Below are 20,541 nucleotides of genomic sequence, written 5' to 3' on the forward strand. Positions count from 1 at the left end.
TGCAGCAGGAATAAGCAGCAAGTGGCATTTTCATCTGCTGGCCGGCTAATGCTTTAGCTGCAGAATGCTGTGGATAGAGAAGGATGAAGGAATTTGCAGCTCCATATCTGCCCAGTAAAGCGTGCACCACGCTGGCAAATGCCAGAAAGCTGACGGGGAGAAACCTTGAGTGCAAAGAAACAAAGGGCTGTAGTTAACATTAGCATCTCTTAGGAAGCCCCCCACGGTTTCTGGAGATCAGCTGCATGACGCCTCTTGTGCAGAGGTCAAGGGATGGCATTTCTGAGGATGCTTTTGCCATGGAGCCCTCGGGATAACACCTGTCAACTCAGCTGGGTGCTAAAGTAGGTATCTGGGTTATTTTCGTTTCCCTGGGTTTATTGCTTCATGGTCTAATAGACTCAGGAGCTAAGTGGTACTGGCATTTCAAAGTGGCATGTTGTGATTGGAAGGGGGTGCTGTGTAAGTGTTTGGAAAGCAGATCCAAATGAAGCAGCATCGTCATCCGGCTGCGGAGAGGCTCTTTTGCTCTTTTAAATGTATTTGGGATCCTGTTTGTGCTGGTGGCTGTGTCTTACTGTCCAGACTGCTCTCCAGATAAAGCCAAGGGTATGTGAAAAACTCAAGTTTTATTTTTCAGCAAATTCCTCTTTTGCAGTTGGAAATTGTTTGGATTTATTGTCCCAGCTCTGGTCAAGGTTTAAGGAGTCAAAGTTGAGCCCTGCTGTTGTGAATGCGCAGTGCTGCAGAGGGAGACCGAAACAAATTGCTACATGTAACTTGGGGTGCTGACAAAGCTGTGCCAGGAGGGTGCTCATCCCACCACCCTGGGTAGCATCTGTTAAACCACGTGCAAAGACACTGCTGGGCAGGGGGAAGGGAGGCATCGACCAGGCTGATACTGAAAAGCAGGAAACCTCCTCACCTACACCTTACCTGCATCCCTGAAGCTTCATGCTGGTGACCTGAGTTAGTAGTATCTAAGGGCAGATCATAAAACAGCTGAGGGCATTTCTGGGTCTGAAATGTTGACTGATAGCCACAAGCTATTCTTGCTATTATCTGTCCAGAGCATGGTTACAGGTAAAAGTTGTGATGAAACCATTTCTTTGTGTCGATGTCAAATGCCAAAGCAGAAATGTTTGTAACCCTGCTGGGGGTCAGAGATGCCCTGAGCGAGACCATGGCTCTGTCAGTGCTGGGTCAGGTCCCAGGTAGGACTGGTGAACTCATGGCAGCTGTCAAAGGCTCTAGCAGGGGACAAGTTGTGGTGGCCTAAGATACTTGAGCTTTTGTGAGGATGCTTTTGCTTGGCCAAAACTGATAACTTCCTCAGGGAAGGAAGGACAAGACAAGGAGAAGTGGATGGTGAATTGCTGCACTAAGTATTGGTGTCTGCTGCTGAAATCTGGAGCCAGAACTGTTGACCAGGAAGTCCATAGAGCTGGGCTGCCCATTTAAAGCACTGAGATGGCAATAAAAGCTATTTCATTTAGGTTTACAAAGAAGTGATTCTCTATCACCCATCTCTTGTAGCTGTGCTGTGAAGCCAGCCTCTCAGGCTTACTCCTAGGAATGGCTCAGAAGGATGAAGAACCTTATTTAATTAAAATATGAATTTTCTTTCTGACACCTGAAGTTTTGAAAATTGTTTATTCTCTCTCTCCTGTTTTTTGGGGGGTGTGTGTGTGAAAATATGACAAAGAAAACAGGGGTCCAGAATCTGGTTTAGGTTTGGATTTAACCTGATCTGGTGGATTAACCTTGGCTGGCTGCCTGTCACTCACCAACCAGGTTGTAGCCAGGTGGGGGTTGGTCTCTTCTCCCAGGCAGCCAGCACCAGAACAAGGGGACACAGTCTCAAGCTGTGCCAGGGGAAGTTTAGGCTGGAGGTGAGGAGAAAGTTCTTCACTGAGAGAGTCATTCACCATTGGAATGTGCTGCCCAGGGAGGTGGTGGAGTCCCCATCCCTGGAGGTGTTCAAGAGGGGATTGGACATGGCACTTGGTGCCATGGTTTAGTTAGTCATGAGGTGTTGGGTGACACGTTGGACTTGATGATCTCTGAGGTCTTTTCCAGCCTTATTGATTCTATGATTCTATGAACCCAGCTGCTCTCAGTCTGCTCCTCAGCAGGGGGGGGGAAGCTGGTTTATGGGGACATAGATGGAAGAGCACTCAGTGGTCATCATCACAGGCAAAACAGACTTCACTTGGGGAAAATTAATTAAAAGAAAAAGGATCTGGAGGGTGAGGAACAAAGGTGACATTAAAATAACATTTTTTCTTGTGTAGAAGGGTTACCAGTGGGCACCAGTATGGATACCTGTCCCACTGCAGTCGTCTTTAGGGCTGCAGAGGAATCCAGCTCAGGGTAGCTCCTATCTCTCTGCACAGAGACCCCTTATTGCCACTGCTGCCCCTGGGCACAGGCACCCAAAAGGACCTGAGATATTTAGAGTGGTGTGAGGGGATGAGTGTTGGGGTGGGGAGAGAGGAGGACCCCAAACAGATTGTTTAGATGTGCCAGGGCTGGCTTCATTTGGTTTCTGATCCTAAAAATGTTCTGTGACAACAGCCTGTGAAATTGCAGAAGCCAAAATTTTCCTTGGAGGTGCCATTTGCATCTGCTTCCAGTCTCTGCTGAGACAGATTTGGACTTTGTCCAAACAAAAAAAAAAAAAAAGAAGAAGAAAATCTATCATCAAATTATCACAGAACAGCTCAGAATCTGTGGTTGTTCCTGGGTGATGCTGGGCTGCAAGCCCACCATTTGTGACCGTCCTTCTGTACCGACTTGTAACGTGAGCGTTTAGGTTTTTCAAGGCTTGGTTGTTTTCAGCTGAGGAAGAGTAGGTTTGGACTGGATCTGAGGAAGAAGTTCTTCAGTATGAGGGTGGTGAGACTCTGGAATAGCCTGCCCAGAGTAGCTGCAGATGCCTCCTCCCTGAGGGGGTTGAAGGCCAGACTGGAAGAGGCCTTGAGCAGCTGAGTTTAGTTGAGAGGTGTCCCTGCCTGTGGCAGGAAGGCTGGAGTAGATTATCTCTAAGGTCCCTTCCACCCTAGGCCATTCTATGATGATCTGCAGTATCCCAGCTTTTTAAAGAGAGCATCTGCCCATGGGCTGTGTGGCTTTCAAAGGCATTCTGGGGTTGGAGAGATATGAAAACCTACAGTTCTGCTTCTTTTCTTGTTGACAGCCCCCTGTGATGACAATGTGACGTGGCAAGAGGGGCTCCTGCTATGGCCACACGGACGGAGCCCAACACCCTGGATGTGCCTGGCTACTGCTGCTCCCCCTTGTGCAAAGTAAGTGCCTGCTTCACACCCCTTCTGGGATGAAGGGTAGGGAGGTTAGCTTGGCACTGGGGAGAGCTCTGTACTGTGTGGATATTAACCTGTCCTGGGAGGAGAGTCTTTCTCACACTGGTTCTTGCTGGAAAAGGAGCACAAACCTAGAACAAATGACTGCAACCCTGCGGGTTTGGGACTTGTGATGCAAACTGATTTTTGGCTGTCATCAAATGCTGGATCAAGGAGAGAGGTGTATACTTAATGGAAACTGGCTTCTTAGCTGGGATTGAGAGGTGTCACCTTGTTTTGTACTAGTGGGTAGCCAAAAAAAGAAGGGCAGGTGCTGTTCTCCATGCTGAAAGTGCAAGCTCCTCATTGTGATTTTACTGCTGGCATGGCAAAGATGTACTAAATAGTTTAAAGGCAGTGATTTGGACTATGCTGTTCACATGCTCTTGGGATGGTGCATACCAGTGTACTGGAACCAGCTCTTTGCTGGAGGCCAGCTGCTTCCAGCAAGGATAAAGGATGGGCTTTGGTTTTGTAAGCCTTCCCACACAGTAGGGGTGTTAGAGCTAAGCTTCAGCGAAGGAGCTCTGTGATCTGTGAGGAGCTGAAAGCAGGTTTAGGAAAGCTGTCTCTGTGTAGTACAATAGATCAGGTTGTATTCACCTTCATTTAAGTAATTGTGTCTGCCTCCTCCTGACTTAAGGGAATTGCTGGTTATACAGCCATCCTTTAACTGGTGTTGAACTGCCTCTTCTCCAGGGACAAGCTGCGACTCTAACAGCTGCAAATACTTTAAACTTATCCCTTGGCTTCTGAAACCTCAAAGTAGTTTGCATCCTGTGTTTTGCCTGTTTTTTTTCTTTCTTGGTGTAATATCTATTTTCTAGTATTTTCTAGTATTGAAGATTTGGTAGAGTGCCATAAGTTTGCACTTGTGCTCATCCCAGTTTGCTGGAGTCAAGAGAAGCTTTGTGAAATGCAGCAAATGCTGCACCTCCTGGTCATGAAGGGCAACTCATTGACATTAGGTTCATCACCTTAGCACCACTGCCCTTTTATTGCCTCAGAAACTGGGTTTACTGGTATTCTTCTGTGTGCATGTAAACATGGGGGTGTGTGCACATAAATATGTGTATGTGTGCATTGCCTGCTTTGTGTGTGTATAGTCTGCAATAATGGCCTGCTACCAAAGCACTAGGAAAAGGGGTTGCTTGATGCAGCAGTTCTCCCCCAGTGGAAGAAAAAGTGCTGAACTGATGCAGGGCCCCAAGCTGAGGCAGGAAACTGAGATGGTTGTTGCTTGCCTTTACAGAGATGTGACATGAGTTGGAATTCCAGCACTGAGGAGAGAGAAGTTGCTGTGAGGAATACCCAGGACCCAGGGGGAAAGAAAGGGTTGAGTTTGGATAGGTTACACTTGTACTGCAGTTTTAGTGTGTGAGGGAAGAGCAGAGTGGGCTTGTATGCAAAGTGCCCAGGGATGTGAACAGGCTGGATCTCTGTTGGAAAGCATAGTGCCATGGAAATGCTCTTGACTCAATTCATTGTAACTTGCATTGCAACATACATGACCCAGTATCTTGCATGGGCAGGAATGCAGAGGGGTAGAGGGGCCTCCTTCTCTAGAGACTTTCAACACCTGCCTGGACATGCTCCAGTGCAGTCTGCTCTAGCTGATCCTGCATTGGCTGGGGGCTTGAACTCAGTGATCTCTGGAGGTCCCTTCCAACCCCTAGCATTCTGTGGTTCTCCTGTTCAGCATTGACTGCTTACTGTTAACTTGACATTGCTTTAACCACACTTCCTTGGTGGGGCTGGGTGGGTAATGGCACTATGGCTACTAGCAATGTCTGTGGACACAGGCTTATACCTGCACCCCTCAGAGGCAGCAGTGATGCAGCCATGCCATCTCAGTGAGGACTCATCTCTGGGCAGGGGGAGATGCCTGTAATCATCCACTAAGCATTTTAGCACAGCAGTGACTTTGCTTTCTCTGCTGGGTGATGAAAGTACTTTGGGAATTAGTTGCCTGCTTTATCCACCAGCCCCACAGCAAAAGGGGCTCTCTGAGTTAGTCCCCATGCTGCTTTTGAGGATGCCTGTAGCACAAGGGAGAGCACACTGTGTGAAAGGTGGCCCTTTGCCATAGCTGCCACATGTTGGTGCTGTCAGGTACCCTGCTATGGGGAAGGAGTCCATCCTAGGACAGTGTTTGGGGCTTTGAGTTGCTTTTAAACATTATGAAGTACCAGAGAGCAGGTTCTTTTCTGGGTTTATGGAGAAACACCTCGACTCATTCCCCTTCACCTCTGGCCATCAGGGGAGGCTTGCATGCTGGGCAGCCTGATCTAGTGGAAAGTGTCCCTGCCCATGGCAGGGGGGTTGGAACTAGGCGATCCAACCCTAACAGTTCTGTGATTTGTGATGCAAACAGTGCTGCTCATCCTCCCTGCAAGTCACAGAATCACAGAATGTCAAGGGCTGGAAGGGACCTCAAAAAATCATCCAGTCCAACCCCCCCTGCCAAATCAGGATCACCTATACCAGATCAAACTGGAACACATCCAGGTGGGTTTTGAATACCTCCAGAGGGAGATTCCACAACCCCCCTGGGCAGCCTGTTCCAGTGTTTTGTTACCCTCACAGGGGGAAAAAAAAATTCTTCCTCATGTTCACATGGAACTTCCTATGCCTCAACTTCCACCTGTTGCCCCTTGTCCTGTCATTGGGCATCACTGAGCAGAGCCTGGCTCCATCCTCTTGGCACTCACCCTTCACATTATATATAAAGATTAATGAGGTCATCCCTCAGGCGCCTCTTCCCCAAGCCAAAGAGCCCCAGCTCCCTCAGTCTCCCCTCAAAAGGGAGATGTTCCACTCCCCTAACCATTTTTGTGGCTTTGCACTGGACTCTTTCAAGCAGTTCTCTGTCCTCCCTGAACTTGACAGTTTAGTTGTGCTGCTTTTAGTGCCCTCTCCTGTGCTTTGGGTTTTTTCTTTCTTAAAACACCGCACAAGAAACCACTAAAGAACTAAAGAATTCCTAGAAGCTTCCTCAGCTGCACAGCATAGCTTTGCTAGAGGCTGTTCTGTGGTGGGGGGACTCCTGGGAGCTCCTTCCCCTCTTCTGCATGAACGTGAGGAGCTGAATAGAGAAGTCCTTTGTGGTGCAGCTCATGCAGTCGTAGGTTTTGGAAGTATCAATTAACTAAAGATGGAGTAATTGGATTTGCCTGGTGTGTAATGAAGCTTGCCATCCCTAAGAGGTTTAAAAAAATCATTGGCTAGGCCTCTCAAATAATGGGGCTTTATCATAAGCTGTGGGTTTTGGGCTGGTGTGTCTGTCTGCTTTCTGGTTTACAACTCTTGTTCGTGTGGGGGTCACATTCTCTGCATCCCTCTGATGCTGTAAGAGAGCAACCACTTCAAAGAAATAAAAGCAAACACAACTGCATGCTGCCCAGGTGCGAAGGACTGAGACAAGGAGCATCTCCATCTATGCCAGGAGTCTCTGTTCACATGTGAAAGAGTAGACAACACTCTTCCTTTGCTGGATTTGCTTCCTTTCTCCACTCTCCTCACACCACAGCCACAGTGCGGCCTCGGCTGTTTGTGATCCTTAGCTGAGTAGTGCACAGCTGACAGAAAAAACTGCCTCCTCTCTGAAGGTCATTGGGATTTAAGCCTGGGAAGCCACAGCCCTGTGTGGTGTCATTTGGCCCTCAAATGCTCAGCCCAGTGCATGGTGCTCAACTCCTTCCAAAGGGACTTTATTAAAACACATAGCTGGCCCTCCCCCTGAAGCTGCTCCTACAAAACAGGGCAGAATCCCCCTGAAACATGACTGGGGCTTGTGGCAACCCTCTGGAGAAGTGAAGGACAAAGTATATGGGGTGATTTCTTGTATTATCCTAAACATCACACAGACTCTGTACCCTGTTCCCTCCCTGGGGAACCTGATGGGGACAGCATTGGGGCTGGGCACAGACCTGCGTGTGTGCTGTGCCCTTGCCAGCTGCTGTGGCATGTGACAATAGTGGTGTGTGAATGGTGGTGACACTGCCCAACAGCCTGGGTATGCTGCCAGGCATTCAGAATGCTGTTTGTCTATAAAATGATTTGAGTTTAATGCTAAATCATAATTGTGATAACATATGAGAATAGCTGCTTTTGTATGTCATATGTATTAAATAAATGTTAAACCACATTATAGATTAAAAAGAAAACCCAGCTGTTAGCCAGTAGTTACCACTGGCAGCCCTCAGCCTTTGTCAGCAGAGGGCTGGGGAAGGGGAGGTCCTGCTTCCCTGGGGTCAGAGGTGGCCATCTTCCCTCTGAGCACTGCAGCTGCAGCAGTGCCTGGCGGTCTCACACAATCCCTGGCTTCAAGCTGTGCCGGTGTTTTGAGCGCATGCAAAGTCTGCAGCGCTTTCCTGGCTGGGACTATTAGCTTGGTGAGACGTGCTGAGCTTGCCTGGCTCCACGATTCCCAGGGGAAGAGTTCCTCTGTTGGAAATCTCCTCCTGCTGTCCTGTACCGGGAGCACAAAAAAAACCACTTCATAAGTGCGTGCTGCTCCGTCCGCATGCGGCGTGGCCTTTGCTGGGCATGGAATGAAGCCCCCTCGAGGCATTCCTGGCTAATCTTGTTCCTTCACAGGGGAAACATGAGCTGGAGCATCCTGGCTGGCTGTATGGTTAGAGCCTGCTTGCTGTGCCTCCAGGCAAGGTGAAATTGCATCATGCATTTAACCTCATTTGGCTGGATCGCTCATCGAATCAATATCTCTGCTGCTGTAAGAGTTTTCTTTGTAGCTTCTGCACCAAGTTTAGCACAAATGTACATTGATTTGTTCTGTGCAAACACTTTCTTACCCTGGAATCACAGAGTGGTGGGGGTTGGAAGGAACCTCTCGAGATCATCTAGTCCAACCCAGCTGCTAAAGCGAGTTTGACTAGAGCAGGCTGAACGGGGGTGGGAGCTTCAAAAGCTGCTTAAAAATTCCCTTGTCAGCCAGAGGCAGTGGTGGACTGGAAACTTACTGTTTCTCAGAGATGGTGCTAGGGAAGAGTGGATTTGGATTGGATGTTAGGAACAAGTTCTGCGCCATGAGGGTGATGGAGCACTGGAACAGGTTGCCCAGGGAGGCAGCTGAGGCCTCATCCCTAGAGATACTCAAGGGTCAGGCTTAACAAAGCTCTGAGCGACCAGATCTAGTGGAGGATGTCCCTGCTCACTGCAGGGTGTTTGAACTAGATGACCTTTGGAGGTGCCTCTCAAACCGAACCATTCTAAGATTCTTTCTGTCCCTTTGTGTGTTAAGTACTGTGGAAGGAAAATGCAGTGTGGATGAAAGTGGATGGATCAATTTCCAGGCCCTCAGAACACAACTAAAACCTCGTTGTTTCCTTACAAAAATAGAAAGCATCTAGCAGGTGAGGTCAACAAAACCATGTGATGGCTGTGATTAAAACCCAAACCCCTTCATTGTATGGGAGCCCAATCTGAACACAAACTTGTACAGAGCAGCACACAGTTAATGAAGGACTAGGCAAAGCAAGGGGCAAAAAATGCACTCAGGAGAACTGATGCACTGAATTTCTTCAGTCAGTTGAAACACTTCAGTGCAGCTAAACCTGGACAATAAGATTAGAGCACAATCAAAATAGCTGCAAGTCATCAGGTGTCACGTTGTCATTTGTCTTAAAGGATGGTGGCTTTCAAAATAGCCTGCTGGATGCCTGGCAGCGTGCAGTCGGCACTGGTAATTAATTAGCTGCTGAATTGATCTTTTCCAGTAAAGCAGAAGGGAAAACCCAGAGCTGCATGGCATGGCAAGGAGATATGAGAGGCCTGCAGAGGCAGCTTCCTCCTGTAGTGACGCGGAGCTGGTTGGTTGTGCCAGGCAGCCTATGCATGGCTCTTCTCTGGCCCTCCAAAAATAATGCCCATGTGCCTGCTACTGGCCTGGCAATGCAGAGAGAGCTTGCAAATGGTTTGGCTGTCCATGAGGATATTTAGCTGCCCTTCCAGCTTTCTGGTAGGAGGAAAGCTTATTCATCCCAGCACTGGCTACAGCATCAAAGCTGGTGGTGCACTCTTACTTATCCTTGCAAGGAGCATTTTAGAGATACTAAATGTTTAAAGGTGGCAGCTGTTTTGGATGGACTGTTGCTTCTTCTCTAATGGCTTTTAGGTTGTAGAGTTACTTAGTGGTGGTGTTTTTTTCTGAATACCATGCTCAGCAGCTGAAGACAAACCATAGTATCATAGTATCAGTCAGGAATGGAAGGGACCACAAGGATCAGCTAGTTCCAACCCCCCTGCCATGGGCAGGGACATCCCACACTAGATCAGGCTGGCCAGAGCCTCATCCAGCCTGCTCTTAAACACCCCCAGGGATGGCACCCCAACCACCTCCCTGGACAACCCATTCCAGGGTTTCACCACTCTCATGGTGAAGAACCTCCTCCTCACATCCAGCCTGAATCTCCCCACCTCCAGCTTCACTCCATTTCCCCTAGTCCTATCACTACCTGAGATCCTGAGAAGTCCTTCCCCAGCCTTCCTGTAGGCCCCTTCAGATACTGGAAGGCCACAATTAGGTCACCTGGGAGCCTTCTCTTCTGCAGACTGAACAGCCCCAACTCCTTCAGTCTGTCCCCATAGGAGAGGTGCTCCAGCCCTCTGATTATTTGCAGCACTTCTTTAACCATTCCTTAACTGCTTCTGACTTTGTCATATGAACCACCTCCTGCTGAAGTGTAGACTTTGTACTTCGATTTATTTGGGATTCTGTAATGTGTTTGGGGGTTATTTTCCTTGCACCAAGGGGGCTTCAGAGTAGTGATGTGCAGAGCTTACTCCCTTCTGTAGCTTAAAGGAAATTCCTTTAAGTTGTTCCTGGTGAGTTTTAGAATATTCTGTAGTGCCAGTGGTCAGTGGAGATAAAAACCACCTGAATGATTTGTGACACTTTCAAATCACGATTCTGGCTGATGAAGAAAAGAAACTTGCCTTCCTCTTGCATGACCTTAAGGCAGGTGACATGTTAAAGAGAAGACCATTCGTATTTGCAACCACTTTGAATATTTAGGGTTTCCCAGAGGTTTAGCTGGCTGATTCAAATTCCTTGAGAGCCACAGGGGATGGTCTGAATTGCTTTCCTTTGATCAAAGGTAACTTGAAAACAACTTGAGCTTGTGTCCAAGTATTTTAACTGAGCAAGCATTCCTGCAGCAAGGTAACTGAGGGGAGTATTGTGTATTTAGGTAGTGCTTAAGTGTCTGAGCTGGAGGGGTGGAGAGTAGGACTTGTAAACCTTGTGTAGAGGGAGCTCCAGTAAGACAGAGCCTGTGGGCATCGAGCAGTGCCAGGCTGTGTTCCTACAGGAACAAAAGGCCCATGTAAATGCACATGTGCAGAAAGAGATTTTTTGCTTCTGAATTTTGATCTGGGCTGCTGTAAGGCAACTTTTGGATGAGGACATCTCTGACAACCAGGAGTCCGTTGCCCACGCTGGGGAATCAGGGAACAAGGATGTTTTTAGGCATGGTTTGCCATTCCCTGGGAGCAGTGGCTGATGTCATGTAGGGGATGTTGGTGTCCTAGTTAAGCTCAGGAGCCTCAGGGTTTGTGGTTGTTAATAGAAAGGGAGTTGATGATGTACATGCAGTAGGAGAACTGTGTACATCAGTGCAGGGATTTTGGCCTTCTCTGGAATAACTTATCCAGCTCTAGCTGCTGTGAAAGATAGAAATGAATTCAGGCTGGAGCCAGTATGGAAAAGAGCTGCTAAAGCAGCCTGGGCTTTTCAGGGAAAGGAGACCAAAAGGAGCTGGGTTTGTCATACCTAGCAGAAAGCAAAAGCTGAGGACGTATATGGTTACTTTCCCTTGTATTTATAGAAACCAAACAGCAGAGAGTGAGGAGAGCAATTGCAGCTGAAAGACGAGGATTAGCAGCTGACAGATGGATTGAAAACAGGAGCAAGCCTGGGCTGGGAATTAAAGATAGGTTCTAACCGTCAGAAGAGGAGGAGCGTGGCTGAACAGTGAATTACATCAGAATGAGAGCTCAGCCAGCCTGTGCAAGGGATTGGGTGCAGCTGCTGGACGCTCTCCGGACGATGCTGCTCAGCCCCGCGCTGCGGTGCCACCCAGGGGCTCCAACTGCGGCTGGTGGCAGGGCGACGCCGGCGTGCCTGCTCGCTAGTGTGTGCCAGACAAACGAGCAGCGCTAACTCACGCACGTCAGTGAAACTGATTGCTCGAAGTCTCGCCGAGAACGAGCTTAAAGCTAACGCCATGAGGTGGAGGAGGAAATCCTGCCCACCCTGCCTGCAGCCGCTAGGGCAGCCTAAAGAGGGATGTGGCTGCCAGAGCTGCTCTTGATTTTTTGGCCAGTGCAACCATTTAATTAAAGTAGCACTGAAAAGGAAGCCGGAAACTGAAGAAGCAGGTTTTTAATCACTTGGACTTTGGTAGACAATCTCTATGCAAATCACGCCTCCGGCATCATCACTGTTTGCATGGGTGTGTGCTCCTGTCCCCAAGGACAGACACGGCACAGGCAGAAACCTGTGTCACCTTGGCAGCTGTGTTTGGCTTTTGGCTTTCTGAGGGGTATTGTGTCGCTTTGCTCATAGAATCACGGAACTGTTTCAGTTGGAAAAGACTTTTAAGATCGAGTCAAACCACTTTCTTACTCCACCAAGTCTGGTGCTAAACTATGCCCTCAGAACCACATCTCTGTCTTTGAAACGTCTTCCAAGGACGAGGATTCAACCAGCAGCTTGGGGAGGCTGTTCCAGTGCTTAAGAACTATTTCAGTGGAGAATTTTATTCTAATGTCCAACCTAAACCTCCCCTGGTGCAACTTGATGCCAATTCCTCTTGTGCTATCATAAGTTATTAGGGAGAAGACACTGACCCCTACTTAGCTGCAATGCTTTCAGGGTGTTGTAGAGATTGAGTTGGTCTCCCCAGTTGCCTCAGCCACTCCTCACAAGACTTGTTCTCCAGACCCTTCACCAGCATTGTTGCCCTTCTCTGGACCTGCTCCAGGTACACAGAATCCTCAGAAGCTTCACAGTGGTGGGTGAAGGCTTCACACCTCCTTGGGGTGCTGGGGAATGCAGCCCAACGTGGCAGAAATGTGGGCAGCAGGCACGCGGAGGAGAGGTCCTGGCTGACAGCGTATTTGAAGTGGGATCCCCGAAAATACCGCGGCCAAAGTGATTATGTGAGGGGTTTTTTTTGGGCCAGGCTGGGTCCTGCTGGCTCTGGAGGAGGCATCGCTGCACCTGGGCAGGACATGCTCAGAGTTAATGGAGATTCCCGCAGCTTTGCTCTTTTTTCAAAGGCTTCTAAGGGCTCTTCTGACAACACATTTGCGTTAGGTTTGTTTGGGTATTTGCCTGCAGTTTGCTCTTCCCCTCCCGCAGGGGCAGCGCCCTCTCTCCAAGGCTGCTGTAAAACGCTCTTTTGGAGTCCAGCAGGCGGCTGCTGCCCCCCCGACACTCCGCGCTCTGTCCACCAGAAACAATCCCGGGAGGGATGAAGAGCAGCGGGCACTGGGAGGGGTGCGGTGGGCGGTGCCGGGCCGGCCTGGGGCAGGAGGAGGAGGAGGAGGAAGGGGCGGCGCTGCGGCGGTGGCGCGGCGCGGCCATCCCCGGGCGCTGCATCGCTGCGTGCGCGGAGCCGCCCGCTGCAGCCGGCAGGATGATCGCCGCCCAGCTCCTGGCCTACTACTTCACGGAGCTGAAGGAGGATCAGGTCAAAAAGGTAAGGTGGACCTGCATGGGGTGGGCCGCGACTCCCCCTTTCCTCCGGCCAAATCGCCTTTTTTTTTTTAATTTTATTTTTTTCGTTGGTGTTCCACCCCCTCCTCCCCCCTCCCTTCATCCTGGTTTTATTGCTTTGTCCCCACAACGACCCAGCTGTGGGGAGAAAGGGGACTGAACCCCTTTTTAAGGCCAAGCAGGCGACCCCGCCAGAGCATCCCCGGGGCGGGGTGTGGAGGCTGCCGGGCGTGGGTGATGCCCAGCGGCCTGCCGCGGGTCAGGCCGCACAAACGGAGCTCGGCGAAGCCCTGCAGGGGCTAGGGGGCTCAGGCCACGAGGATGCTGGTGGTGCTGACGGGCTTCCAGGCACCAGCATCCCCGCGGAGGGGAGGTTCCCTTCTTCCCCAGGGTGCCTGTGGGTATCTGTCACCCCGGCGCGGGGGTGACGAAGGCGAAGAGCTGGCAATTTTGGAGTTGTGTCATTGCAGGAAGTGGTTGGCAGTTGTGCTTAAAAAGAAGAAGTCTTTCTGTTGGCTTCTTTTCTCTTCAGTGTTCGGTGGCTGCTGTCGCATTGTGGGCATAGCCCCGGGATCCAGCACTGCCCCAGGGAAGGGGCGCAGAGCGGGGATAAATGAGAACATGGCAGTTCGGTTCGGACTGAGCATATTGCAGAGCTGCAGGGAGCAGAGAGCCTGGGTCTGAGGTTGTGAGGACACAAACTGGGAAAATAATTGCCCTGGGCCCTGTGACAGAGCAGTGCTGACGTCAGGAAGCAGAGGCTTCCCCACTGCCACCTCCTCCGGCTGTGCTGTGTGACCCACCTAGGCACATGGCTGAGAGCCTGTTGAGGGCATCCCTAAAATACTTTGGTGAAGCTCAGTGACAACTTTAGCGAGGCTGGTTTGTAGTGGTCTCAGGGCTTGTCCTGGTAGGAGGAGAGCACCTCTTCCCTTTGGGCTTTTGGCTGTACCAGAGGACAGAGACCTTGGTTCCTGTGTGTGGGTGACCCATCCTGCCCCATCCCCCCTGCCTCGCTCATTCCCACTCCTCTGTTGGATAAAACCTGAGACAGCACCCCGTATTTTCCACATTTCTTTCCATGGCTTTTAGGTCTGCATTTCTGTCCAGCCCTTCTCATGAGGAACTGAAGGCTGCACACAGCCTCTACCTTGCTGCACCTTCTGGTCCCACATACATGGATCTTCCTTTTCCCCAGCCCCCTTATTTCCCCTTTCCCGGCAGGTTTGTAAGTGCTGTTGCTGGCGCCAGGCATGCTTGCCTGGGTAAGGCCTTCTCTGTCTGGCTCTGCCTGTTATATTTAGAAACTCAAGATAAGCACAAGGGTGCTGGGCTGGCTGAGGAGCAGCAGAAAGGCTGAGAAAGGAAGGAACAGTGGTGGGAGCATGCAGGCATTGGGGGGAGCTCTGTGGTGTTACCAGGGGTTATTTATTGCAGGCTGCTTTGGCACCATGAGGCTGCTATTGTCTGCCAGCACAGCTCCTCGTCTGGCCAGGGAGCTGTGAAGTGTTCTTATAGATCAGTCTGGTTTTGTCTGAAAATTAAAAAAACACCAAATTAAGTTGAATGAAAATAAACCAAAACCAGGCTACTGCTTTTGGAGGATGTCAGACATCTTTTCCTGTTTATATCCCTTTGGAACGGATATTGGGCCCGCTCGCTTTTGGCAGCCCTTCAGGGAGGGTTTCTGCCGCAGTCAAGAAGCTTTGCCCCACTGCTCTGCTGCCCCGAGGCCACTGGGAGCTGGTGGCCTCCACTGCCTGGTTCCCTGCAGGGCAAAGGGGTTTGTGCTCCATCCCAGCGTGCCGTTTATGGGAATACGTGCCTGCATGGCTTCGTTTCAGGGCCCTCCCTCTGCTCTCTGCTTCCGGAACAGCAGCACTTTCAGCTGGTACGTGCTTGCAGCCAGGGGCTGCTGACCAAGGCGTTGCCCCAGCTCAGGTTCATGGACCTCCTGGGCCACAGCAGGTGCTCCTCTGCCTCACTGGCCCATGGCAGTGATCAGCTTGGCATTTGGAGGCACGAGTGGCAGGTCACCTTGAGGATGCTGCTGTGGAGGGGTTAAGAGTACCACTAAGGTGTTTGGGAAAGGGTTTGTGCACCACACCAAGGCAGAGCATCCTTCTTCCCTTGCATGAACTCCTCCTGTTTCTTCTGACTCTCATCCCTGCATGGCTCTAACGCTCAGTGTGGCAGGAAGACTGTGGTGGGTACAGATGGGGCTGGTGGCTTCAGGTCGTCAGGATAGGATCTCAGAACTGGTGGTTCCTTACTGATTTTGGTGGATTTTGAACACTTCCTTAGGCCTGGCAGTAAATTTTTGTTCCAAATTTTGCAGTCATTGGAACATTTTTCAAGAAGAGTCAGGGCAAGCAGAAGTAGGCAAGGTGGATGTGTGGTGCTGAAGGTGTGGGTTGTCCATCACGTCCTGGCAGCAATGTGGCTGCGCAGCATGTACAAGGGGACATTTTTCAGTGAAGCCACAGGTGGAGCACATGCACAGGTGACCCTGCTGTGCTGAAGTGAGCTGGTGATGTGTAATCACAGAACCATGGAACCCTTAAGGTTGGAAGAGACCTTTGAGATCATGATCATCAAGTCCAACCGCTCACCTAGAGCTCACAATCCCACCACTATTTCCACCAAACCATGTCCTTCAGCACCATATTCACGTGTGCTTTAACTGTCTCCAGGGATGGTGACTCCACCACTTCCCTGGGCAGCCTGCTCCAGTGCCTCAGAACCCTTCTGGTGAAGGAATTTTATTAATTATCCAACCTGAACCTGTCTTGGCACAACTTGAGGCTGTGTTTCCTCTTGTGCTGTCACCTGTTGCATGTGAGACCGACCCCCACCTTGCTTCAACCTCCTTTGAGGTAGTTGTAGAGGGTGATGAGGTCTCCCCTCAGTCTCCTCTTCTGAAAACAAAGATAGATGCCCTAAGATTAAGACTATGATAGCCTGTACTGTATGAAAACACACATGTGGTTTCACTCCAGGCAGGATAATTATCCAGCTGGTTTTAAAAGTGTCTGTTCCTTGGGTGTTTGTGATCCTCTGGGGCAGCAGCAGGAGCTCAGCATCCTCACTCTGACAAGAGGACTTTGCACAACCCACGCTGAAGCCTGGATTTCTTTAAGAGGCTGCCTCCCATCCTCAGGGATATGGGCATCATGGAGCCTCCCTGGCATCAGTGCCACTGGTCTGTGTGCAGGAGAGCTGTTGTAAAACTACCTTTCGGTACCTTTTGTCTTCAGCAGGTTTGTACCTGCAGGAGCTGGCCCCAGCAAAGGGAGCCTTTAGGTGTTGCCTGGTTTCTCTCTGTCAAAGGAACAATACCTTCTTGTTGTGTTACCTGAGGACAGAATAAAGAAGCTTTTGCAAGCCCAGAGTAACATGTGAATGCCACATCACCTTGAAAAGATTGGGATGGGCTATAAAATGTAGCAAGTGGCATCAAAAAAAAAAGAGCAGCCCTGTAGTGCTGACCTGCCCAGTATAAAGGCTTTTGAGGAACCCATCTGATAAATCATAAGTAAGCACAAACAGTTCCAGGGTGTCTAAACTACTTGTTTTAACAAGCCCTAGCTCCTGATGGATCTTCCTGAAGCTGAAAGGAGTATGGAGTACGACTAGCTCTGCAGCAAAGTGTTCATGTGGCGAGAGCTTTTGGTGCAAAGGCTGTGTCAGTAAAATAGGTGCTGGTGGTTACTGAAATGGTTGTGGGAGTGCTCTCTTCTTGGATGCCATTGACTGTTGTCAGTGTCCAGGGAGTGAGGCATGCATTTAAGGAATGCCCCTGAGTGCTGCCTGTTCCATTATGTGCTCACAATTATTCACAACTTCCTGTGGAGGCTGCTGCCATGACTGGGTTTTTCAGAAACTTCTTATGCCCAAGCATTGAAAAGAAAACCCCATCTTTCCTCTGTGACCAAGAAAAATGATGTGCATGTGGTTCAGATTGTGAAATCCTAGTTTTAAAAGATTGCTCCCAGATTCTGTCTGGTTGGTTTGGGTGGATGTTTTGTTTGTTTGTTTGTTTTAGGGTTGGTTTTTTTAAGCACAGTGAGGGGAGAAAAGGGATTGTGCTCTTGTAGGGCTCCTGTAGTGACTGTCTGAGAAGATGCCCTTCCTGGAGGGATGGCTCTGAGATGGCAGCTAAATAAAGGAGTGGTTTTTTTTTTTGCTCCTTGCCCACACATCTGCCTGCCTGAAATTGCTGTTGCTTTCCACCATCCCACAGGAAGGGCTGGCACTCGTCTCCCACGGGAGCCTCAGTGGGACTCAGCTGGCTCCTGTCTCTGTCCTTTGCCAGCTCCCCCCATAGCTTCCCCTCAGTCAAGGCTGAGATTTGCTCTCTGATCGGCTTTTATTGCAGGCATGGTAGGGAGTTATTAAACCTCCATAATCCAGCCTCTAGCTCCCTGCAGACTCCTTCCCCCCCGAAGTTATTTATGGCTCTTTGCTGAGGGTCTTCCCCTCGGAGGGCTGCTGTGCTGCTAGCACAGGAGAGCCGTGCTGCCAGCATGACTAGCCCCATTCCTGCCCGGGAGGCAAAAAAATGCTGGGCATTTTTGCCTTGGTTTTGGAAACTGTAGCACACAGGAATGATTTTCGTTCTGAAGGGAGGTTTAGACTCTGTCTCCCCCCGCTCCTGCCCTGTGAGTCTCGGCGGTGAAGATGGCCTCGATGCGATGTGACGCGACGTGATGCTCCCTGTGCAGGAGGGTCCAGCCCAATTATGTAAGGGCGCTGACAATGCTCACTGGGTTTTCACAGGAGGAAAAAGAGCCTTGCCTTCTGTGTTCCCTGGATGCTGAGGGCAGCACAGGGGCAGAGGTGGGGAGAACAGAAGGTTTGTCTGGTCCTGGCTCTGCAAACACCGAAACCTGCGTTCGCAACAGAGCTTTCGGTTGGGGGGGAATCCTTCAGCTCTGTTTTTTGGGAGGAAGATGTGGCAGCAGGGCTTTGGAGGGGGGTGTTTAAATTGCAGAGTGAAGTCTGACTGTGTGAATGATGTGTTAGTGTGGCTTTCTCTGGGAGATTTGGGGAATCAGGCCTCTGAGTGGCAGCGTGGGCTGCTGAGAGCTCAGCCTTGATAAGAGAAGGTTTGTTTTTTTCCCTGTCCCTTTAAAAGGGGATAACCTTATACTCTGACATCATGACTTGACACCCTCTGATGGAATAAAAAAACACAGCAGGATTTGCTGTGGAGGGAGAGACCTTCCCACTCAGCCTGACACCAGCCTCTGCATCCATCCTCACAGCATCTGGGGCTGCAGAGAGGGCACATCCTCTCTAGGTTTTTGTTCTCGGGCTGAAATGACACCGGGGGCTGGCTGTGGGGGTTGCTGTGAGGGGGCTGTCACCCCATTCAGCTGGCACAGGGATGTGGGGATGCTCCTCTGTTGCAGAGAACCTGGGTTCAGCTTTTTTTCTGCCATTTAGCTCTGTCTGCACCATCACTTCCCAGAGCAAAGGTGGAGTGTAATTTCATATTGTTGCACTCTACCTTCTCCTCAGTGTCTATTTGATGACTGTTTTGCTCTTCTTCTGCAGGCAGTGGCACCAAACACTTCACAGTTTGTGCAGCCTCTGTCTGTGGCCCCCATGGTTTAGGCCTGCCTGCCCCCCCCAGCCCTGCAGCTCAGGATCAGCCCAGGGGGCTGTGCCCAGCAGCACCATCCATCCATGCCTTCCTCCCCTGCCCGTGTAAATGCTTGGTCATGGTGGGAGGGCATCTGGCTCAAGGAGATAGACTATCTTTAGTGCAGACCTTGACAATGTTCAGCAGAAGTACGTTCTGCAGGAGCAATTAAGTTGAAGCTGTGTTCAGGGTCAGTTTAGGGTTTAATTACATTTTGATTGTCTCCATTTCCTCTGCCAACGACATTGTTCATCGCTTCCTGTCTCCAGGTCCCCAGTCTAAGGAGCACTCATGTACATACCTTTCACATGGGGTGTTTTATCATGGCATTGGTCCTGTAAGACCTCATGCCAACTGGGGGATGAGCTGAGCTTGCTCTCATGCCTCCAGAGAAGCGAAGGAGACACACAAGCTTTGGCACACAGATGGCAAAGGATTTGCAATGAGGTGGCTTTTCCAGTTTTGCCAAGGAACAAGAAGCATGGGCAGGGTTTTATTTTCTTAGTCCTGCTAAGCTGCAAGCAAAAGTGATCCCAAAGGTGTGGCTTCAGACTGAGCTGTTTGTAGAACCAAATTTGTAAGATAATGAAACAAGGCAAGAGCAGACTGGCAGCCGAGGTGAAAGGGGTGGGACATGAGTGTTTAGCAATAAGACCCCAAGGCCAAGCTGTGTTTTTGAGGCATCAAAGCATGTCTCACTCTTCCTGATGTTGAAGATGGGTGTAATAATTAGGGCAAGAAATACTATGGGAAAACTTGGAACCACCTCCCCTTTTTTTTTCCCCAGGGAGGTAAAGAAAATTCCTGTCTTAGGGAGCCACAAGGGAGGAATCTACAACTTTTAATTTGATGTTTTGTCTTGAGGAGGAAGATGCTACCTGCCCAAAACCAAGTTCCACCTCTCCTGACCCTCCTGGCTGTGATAGCTTTGGAGTGGGATAGGGAAAAATATCTGCTGCCCAGAAATAATCTCTCAGCCCTGAAGGCACTGTGGCAAGACCTTCCCAATGAAAGGTTTTAACTACAAGGCACCTCTGTGGACTGCAGTGATCTTCACATTACCTCAGCTGGGGCAAGATATCAAAAGACAGATTTTGAGCTTGAGCCAGTTCAGCTTACAGACAGTGAGGAGAGCTGAGAAGTGGAGAGGTGGGCTGGAGATGGGCTTGGTGCCATGGGTTAGTTGTTTAGGTGGGTTGGATTGGTTGATGGGTTGGATGCGATGATCTTGAAGGTCTCTTCCAACCTGGTTTGGTTTATTCTAAATAAAGATGGTGGTGTGAGGTTGTGGATGAATGGTTTTGTGTGGAAAACAGGAGGCAGAATGATGTGAAACTGGGACTTGCCTTGGAAAGGCAGTAGGATGGAGTGGGCTTCAGCTCACATAGGTCCTAGCACTTGCACATTTCCCTTGGCTTTGAGTCAAAAGCCAAAGCAAGCAGTGTGTGGCTGTGTTATCAGCTTGACCAGAGCCCTGGGGTCAAGCTGGAGCTAGGCTCTGTTCTTGCAATTCGAGAGGGGTCTAGCCCCACTTGTGCACCTCAGGGCAGCCTCTCACTCCACAGTGGTGTTTGACTTTCTCCCCAGATTGATAAGTACCTTTACGCCATGCGGCTCTCAGACGAAACGCTGATAGACGTCATGGCTCGCTTCAGGAGGGAGATGAAGAACGGCCTCTCCAGGGACTTCAACCCAACAGCTGCGGTGAAGATGCTTCCTACGTTTGTCAGGTCCATTCCTGATGGGTCAGGTAAGGAGCTCAGTGTTGGTTTTCCGTAGTAAATGTGCTG

General features: G+C 50.0%; 1 protein-coding gene across 2 annotated transcripts in view; it reads left to right on the plus strand.

The window, feature by feature from the left end:
• The first annotated feature begins 232 nt into the window (after nt 1–232).
• The window catches only part of HK1 (hexokinase 1), a 64,059-nt gene continuing 43,750 nt past the window's right edge, over nt 233–20,541 (plus strand). Inside the window, exons 1-3 of one of the 2 annotated variants that reach the window (XM_068140291.1) lie at nt 233–344; nt 3,200–3,308; nt 20,339–20,501. In XM_068140291.1, coding sequence (XP_067996392.1) covers nt 3,243–3,308; nt 20,339–20,501 — 229 coding nt within the window. In that variant the 5' untranslated portion in view covers nt 233–344; nt 3,200–3,242. Of the gene's footprint in view, nt 345–3,199; nt 3,309–12,966; nt 13,088–20,338; nt 20,502–20,541 lie in introns of those variants that run through there. The other variant, XM_068140290.1, reaches the window with a different exon arrangement.

The sequence above is a fragment of the Melanerpes formicivorus genome, unplaced genomic scaffold (genome assembly GCF_026170545.1).
Source record: "Melanerpes formicivorus ecotype bairdi unplaced genomic scaffold, bMelFor1.0.p_v2 SCAF_6, whole genome shotgun sequence".
NCBI lineage: Eukaryota > Metazoa > Chordata > Aves > Piciformes > Picidae > Melanerpes > Melanerpes formicivorus.